At 40.5% G+C, this 7,200-nt stretch overlaps 1 protein-coding gene across 1 annotated transcript; it reads right to left on the reverse strand.

Annotated features, from left to right (window-relative positions):
* Positions 1–3,058: 3,058 nt before the first annotated feature.
* LOC107777802 (uncharacterized) lies at positions 3,059–4,778 on the reverse strand. Its single transcript, XM_016597952.2, has one exon. The coding sequence runs from the start codon at positions 4,662–4,664 to the stop codon at positions 3,411–3,413; it is 1,254 nt and encodes a 417-aa protein (XP_016453438.2). The 5' UTR covers positions 4,665–4,778; the 3' UTR covers positions 3,059–3,410.
* Between the last annotated feature and the right edge of the window lie 2,422 nt (positions 4,779–7,200).

Here is a 7,200-nt window from a genome sequence, read left to right on the forward strand (position 1 = left end):
TTGGTGAAGGGTTGAGGGGACCGCCCTCATATTGTGAATCCAGGGTCTTCCGAGCAGTGCGTTGTATCTCATATTGCCCTCAATCACATGGAACTTTGTTTCTTGAACAGTTCTGGCTACATTTACTGGTAGGATGATTTCACCTTTAGTTGTCTCACTCGCCAGGCTGAAGCCATTGAGAACCCAAGCTGCAAGTACGATCTGATCATGTAGGCCGAGCTTCTCCACGACCCTCGATCAAATAATATTGGCCGAACTTCCTGGATCAATTAAAACATGTTTAACCTGAATTTTTATCATAAGGATAGAGATTACCAAAGCATCATTGTGGGGTTGTGAGATCCCTTCTGCTTCCTCATCATTGAATGATAAAGTGCCTTCTGACACATAGTCTCGAGTTCGTTTTTCCCTGGTGATTGATACTTTAATGTGTTTGAACACGGGCCTTTGTGGAATATCTACCCCACCAACGATCATGTGAATCACGTGCTGTGGTTCTTCCTGCTCGTTTTTCCTATTTGAATCCATGTATCTGAAATGTTTTTTAGCTCGGTCGCTCAAGAATTCTCGAAGATGACCCTCGTTGAATAGACGGGCCACCTCCCCCCTTAGTTGTCTGCAGTTTTCGGTTTTATGACCATGTGTACCATGATATTTGCATATTTGATTGGGGGTTTCTTTGTGATGGATCGGTTTGTAGGGGTCTTGGCCATCTAGTATCTTTGATTCTCCCAATGGCTGACACAATACCTGATGCGTCGATGCTGAAGTTGTATTCTGATAATCGTGGTGCTTCTGTGGGATCGGCATGTTTATCGAAGCCACTTTTGCTCATGAGCCCTCGAGAGCTCTGTCCTCGATCGTTCCTTCGATCATTTCGGATGGGATTGCGTCCTGGGCCGCTGTTTCTACGATCTGCATTATATGGTTGATACCGATCTCTGTTCGAACGGGGTTCTCTATCGGTATCCCTTTGATTTCTGCCAACGGGCCTGTTTGGATAAACGGAACCGGAAGGGGTCCCCAATTGATCATCCTCGACCCTGATCTTTGATTGGTACCGATTATGTACATCGGCCCAGGTTACCGCTGGATATTCAATTAAATTATGTTTTAGTTGTCGTGATGCCACCGAACTGCGTTCGTTCAAACCCCGAGTAAAAGCTTGAACAGCTCAATCATTTGTGACCGGTGGTAGTTCCATGCGTTCCATCTGGAACCGAGATACGAATTCCCTCAACATTTCATTGTCTTTTTGTTTCACCTTGAAGAGGTCCGATTTCCTAGTTGTAACTTTTATCGCTCCGGCATGTGCCTTTACAAAGGAGTCTGCAAGCATGGAGAAGGAATCGATGGAATTAGGCGGCAAATTGTGGTACCATATCATTGCTCCTTTCGACAAGGTTTCTCCAAATTTCTTCAGTAAAACAGATTCAATCTCATAGTCTTCCAAGTCATTCCCTTTTATTGCGCATGTATAAGAAGTGACATGCTCATTAGGGTCGGTGGTCCCATTGTACTTAGGAATTTCTGGCATTCGAAATTTTTTCGGAATAGGTTTCTGTGCCGCACTTGGAGGGAAAGGTTTCTGTACAAATTTCTTTGAATCCATACCCTTTAGAATCTGCGGTGCCCCCGGTATTTGGTCAACCCGGGAGTTGTACGTCTCTACTTTCTTATCATTTGGCTCGATTTTCTTTTCTCCCGATTCAATCCGTTTAGTGAGCTCCTCAAACATTTTCATAATGGCAGGGACAATCCCCGATTCGTTGGCATTCGACCTTTCCGGCACAGGCTCGGTCCTTTGAACGACTTCTGGTTCGATCATACTCGGTGTTCGGTGTTGATTTTGTAGTTGTGCTATAGCGGCCTGTTGAGCCTGTAACATTTCGAATATCAATTGGAGGCTAACTCCACCATCTTCTCCGCCCTGCATACCACGACCACCTGATCGAACTTCTCTGCGTATACTACATTCGGGCTCAACACCCAAATTTACATTTAGGGCGACATGTGAACTGACATTGACGAGATTTGCGATTGGTACTCCTTCGAGGTCATCTTGAGGCACCTCGATTCCTGGGGCGGCTATGTTGTTGTTTTCCCCGTGAAATCCGAGGTTGTTGTCACCATGTGTAGATGTTGCTTGTGAGTTTGACATGTTTATCCTGAAAATAAAGATTCTTACGAGAACAAGTGTAAAGCAGTGTGTGTTATCGAAATTAGTATTAAGAAATCACTATTATCCTTAGTCCCATGGTGGACGCCAAACTGTTTATCCTTAAAATTGGATAACAATTAAACTTATAATGAGGTTCTAAGGATACGCGATTTCACTTAATACCGATAGACAAATATGAAGATTAATAACAGAAATGAACTATAAAATAAAGCGAACCAGTATTGAAACGGAATTCAACACTCGAGATAGGGTGCCCTCGAACTGATTGATACCAAAATATTTAAAAATAAAGCAAGCTGATGAACAAGAGAGTATAAGCTAAAGAGAGAGCGTTATATTGATTTTTTTATCTGAGAACAATGTGTCTTACAAATGGTTAATACTCCCTTTTATATAATAGAGGAGTTCTACTTATGGTTTAACTCTAATTACAAAAAAAAATTTCATGATTAGCTAATTAACCGTTTTAGCTAATTAACCATTTCTGATTTGATCAGTTACGAGATTTACGCCATCATCCTCGACCAGTCACCAAGGTTTACGCCGTAATCCTCGATCAGTCACGGATATCTCGCCTTTATGTTATTGTGCTATCTTCGATCTTGCTCGATGTCTGTCTTGTTTGGCTTCGATCGCTACTAGCCTCGATCTCGACAGGTACCTCGGTTCTGAACTTGGTATCTAGTCCTCGTGATTTAGTCTGTTCCGTTACGAGGCCGTCCTTTGATGCAATCTCCCTGTCTCAGTTAAATAGTAAAATCGGATGGGCCCGATTTCAACGGTATACAAAGTGTTTTTGAATTTTGAGAGAGCTTTGCGAAAGCCTCCTCTGTCGGCCAAAAAAAAAAAAAATTGTGAAGGAGAAGAAAGTCGGCATCTCACAGATTCAGTAATTTATTAAATACATCAGAAAACTAATAACTGAACATGTTCATAACTTGTAAATAAAAGAGGAAATTGACTCCACTAACTTGACCATAAACTCCAATAGCACATGTAGCCTAAACCACACGACAATCTAAAGTTGTGTCTTCAACTCCGGAAACTTTTTGCCGGAAGGTAATTCAAATTATTTTATAGTCATACAAGAGAAATAAAATTTGATCACCAGCGAGTAAAATCTAAACAAGCGAATTATTTCAGCAGCAATTAAGAAATGCCAGCCAACAGAAACAGTGAATATTTAAATTTAATGGGCAAAGGGTAAAAAAATGTCCCTTAACTAAAATCATTTAGTAACTAGACCCAAATTAAGAATGCCCCATGAATGTTGTGGCCAAGACTTCTCCTTAGCCTTCATCAACAGAACTCTAGTCCAAGCAACCCAACCTTCCCAAGACATCCTCTTGTCCCATGGACTCCCCCACTCCAATATAAGTCTTAGCCCCTTTTCAGCCTCTTTCTCTGCCTCTTCAAATTTGGCTTTGCTCAAATACAGCTGCCCCAAAACCACATGAGGCTCTCCCACAAAAGGGTTCTTGTCAACACTTGTCAACAACCTCTCCTCAGCCCAATCCAAACCTCTATTGGAAGCTTCACAAACACCTTCCCAATACAATTCCCTTGCCTCTTTTTGCAACTCTGCATCCAGAACCCTCGTGCATTTGTCAAAGACTGGTGGAATCACAAGCTCAATTTCTTCATCTCTGCCTTGTACATGGCCATTTTGCTCAATGAAGATGTCTTCTTCTCTGACTATCAGACTGTAAAGAGCTCCCATTCTTGATATGGAATTCATCCATAGCCCTGGCTTTCCATCCCCAGGCCACAAAGTTATTTGGGAATTGTTCCCAGAGAATTCCAACCGACCATTGGAGTTATCAAACAAGATATCCTGAAAATTAAACAATTGATCACTAAAATCAGCCATTGTCATGAGAAGAAACACAGCTACCAATCTCCTGGAAACCAACACATCTTCCCCTGTCTTTATGTGCTTCACTGTTACGCCATCCGCTGGCAAAATAGACTGCAACTTCTTCCGCCATGGTTCGTCTCCGTTGAAGAGATGCTTTTCCTTGGCATTCTTCAGAGAAACCTCGGAATGCTTGAGGTGTTCGATAAGTTGGGAATCAGTGTAGTGAAACAAGAGGTCATCATGAATTAAGGGCTGACGAGGGACGACGCAGAAAAGATAGATCAACCTCTCAGCAGCTTCACCAACATGGGCACGCACAGTGTCACGTCCAGTAGAGGGATCGAAGATGGCGAGATTGACATAGGAATTGGAGTAAGCAGAGTGGAAAAGGCCACAAAGGCAAACAGAGGGAGGGGCTTTCCAGAGTTTGAGAATCTTATAGATATCGATGAGGTGATCGAGAAAGCTGCCATGTTTGTGCCAGCACTCGCCGGCGCCCACAGAGCGCAAGACGGCGACAAGGGAGGGGAGATCTCTGTCGATGGATTCGAGCTCTCCGCGGAGGAAAGGACGGGCTGATTCCAAAAGGGTATGGAGATATGGGTTCTGAGTTGTGGAAGGCATTTTTGGCTGCTAACTAGGGCGGAGAAAGAAACTATCGACTTATATTGCCCACAGATCTCTCTGTTATACATATGGGATTATGGATGAGAGACGTATAAGAGAGGATGTTGGTGGTGGTCATTATCGATCTACTTTTTGTTCTTTTCTCATAAAAGTATAATATTTCACTTCTTCTTTTCTTTTACTTCTTATTATATTATATATTAATATAATCATCAGTTTGTTTTCCTCTTCCTTTTTTTGGCTATGTGTTGATTGTCAAAGATACGGATAAGCACAATAGATATTCGCAATGTTCTTTTGCTGTTACCTGTTAGCATAAACTGCAAGCGTGTTATTATAGTTTTGTTTGCATCATTACTGTACGCTTAACTTTTTGATTTGCAACTTATTTTTATACTAGTTAATACACGGTCTTTAAAGCTTTAAATAATCTGTCTTTATCTATATTTATATTTCTCTATATTTTTATTATTATAAAGTATTAATAATTTATGTTAAATGTTAACGACTAAAATATACTCGAAACATTTATCGACTTTTATTTCTTTCAATAATTAAATTATATATAAAACGTTAATGCCTAAAACACGCAATTCAAACACTGTAGAGTTCAAGTCAAGATGACATTCTTAGAGTCTAGTTAGTAAAGGAAACATATTCATTCATTCATTATTTGAATGGAAATCAAATTCTATATTCATTATCTGTAGTTGTATTAGGTAAAGTTACAGTTTAGAGGTGTACGTTTCTCAAGCAGACACGTGGCAGTGATGATAATGAGTCAGCAGATAACTGATACCGGTTTACAGATATGTGATCGGTATTGTATAAATTCCGAAAGCATAAAGGTCATGATCGAAATCTAGAAAGGTTTAAGAGTGACCTCGTATCACGACCCAAAAATTCAACTAATCGCAATAACACCTAACCCAACCAGCTAGGTAAGTCAATTAGCAAAAATCCAATTCAAATGAGATTTACTGAGAGAAATAATAATAATATACTGAACTTTTATACAAAGAATTCCCAAAGACTGGTAGTACAAATCATGAGCTTCTAAGATTTAGATTTTACAAAACTAGTATGAAATAAATACCTCATCTGTCCGAAATGTACATAAACAGATTTTCATAAATCTAAAGCTACCATGAACAAGAGACAGTTATAAATGCAGGTACATCTTCAATGCCAACTTCCGCCATACACAGCAACATCAGCTCCAAAATCTGCATGCAAGGTGCAGAAGTGTAATATGAGTACAACCGACCCCATGTACTCAATAAATAACAAACCTAACCTTCGGTTGAAAGCAGTGACGAGCTTGGACAACGGTCAGAGTCCAACACCAATAGCCAACAACAACTCAAAACAATATAATAAAAATAGTATAAGAAATAACTCAAAGATATGATGTTTAAATCTGAGATAGCATAAGGAAAGTACATCTCTATGCATATATGTCAATGTGCATGTGAAATCATGAATGTCACAAAACCGTGTAGCATGAGAAAATGCATCTCTATGTATGTATGTCAAGTATGCATGTCCAATGCAATGCGTCACAATGATGAACTCATGTACTCACACTCTCAGAGTACCCAATCTCATGTCTCGCACTCCAGTCATCACGCTCAATCACTCAGCACAATCAGTCACTCAGCACTGTACGGTACCTGCTACGACGCGCAGCCCGATCCCATCATGAATCAATAAATACTGCGATCACTGCCGGTATGTCACACTCCGAAGGGGCGGATCCTGCCCATGCGCTAATAAATCTTGTTGCGGCGCGCATCCTGATCCCACCATGAATTAGTAATACCTACTGCGACGTGCAACCCGATCCCATCATGAATCAATAATATATGTTGCGGTGTGCAGCCCGATCCCATCAATATCACTCACACTCTGACCCTCAGGCCCCCACTCAGTCATAAATCTATCTAGTCTCTCGGGCTCACAAATCTCATGCCAATCAGCCCAAAACAATGATAATATGATGTGACAACAAATGATAACAGAGACTGACATATGATATGTAAATGAATGAATATAACTAAGTATGTAATTACAATTTAAGCAAACCACTCAATAATAATGACCTCTGTGTGTCACAACAAAAAATGTATATGGCCTAAACATGATTTTAACATGGATCACAACTCAATTACTCTAACACGTACGAATTTCATGGATAAAAATAAGATTTAGTAACTACACAATACCACATAATCAACCGAGTCATAATTCACACGGTACATGCCCACACGCGCCGTCACAAAGCATGTGCGCCACCTTAACGCCAAACACATAGTACGTATATTCAGGGGTTCATACCCTTAGCACCAAGTTTAGAAGTGTTACTTACCTCGAACAAGCCAAATCTATTACCGAGCATGACAAACAACACTCTAGAAATACCATCCCAAACGTATCGACCTTTGAACGGCTCGAAACTAGCCAAAAGCAACTTAAGAACATCAAGTAATGCCAAAGTAAACAAATTCAATCAATAAAGGTTGAACCTTTAATC

This window comes from Nicotiana tabacum, chromosome 12 (genome assembly GCF_000715075.1).
Source record: "Nicotiana tabacum cultivar K326 chromosome 12, ASM71507v2, whole genome shotgun sequence".
Classification (NCBI taxonomy): domain Eukaryota; kingdom Viridiplantae; phylum Streptophyta; class Magnoliopsida; order Solanales; family Solanaceae; genus Nicotiana; species Nicotiana tabacum.

What these genes read in the sequence shown, in the direction of transcription:
- LOC107777802 (XM_016597952.2), bottom strand. Translation starts at nt 4,664, where the DNA reads ATGCCTTCCACAACTCAGAACCCATATCTCCATACCCTTTTGGAATCA.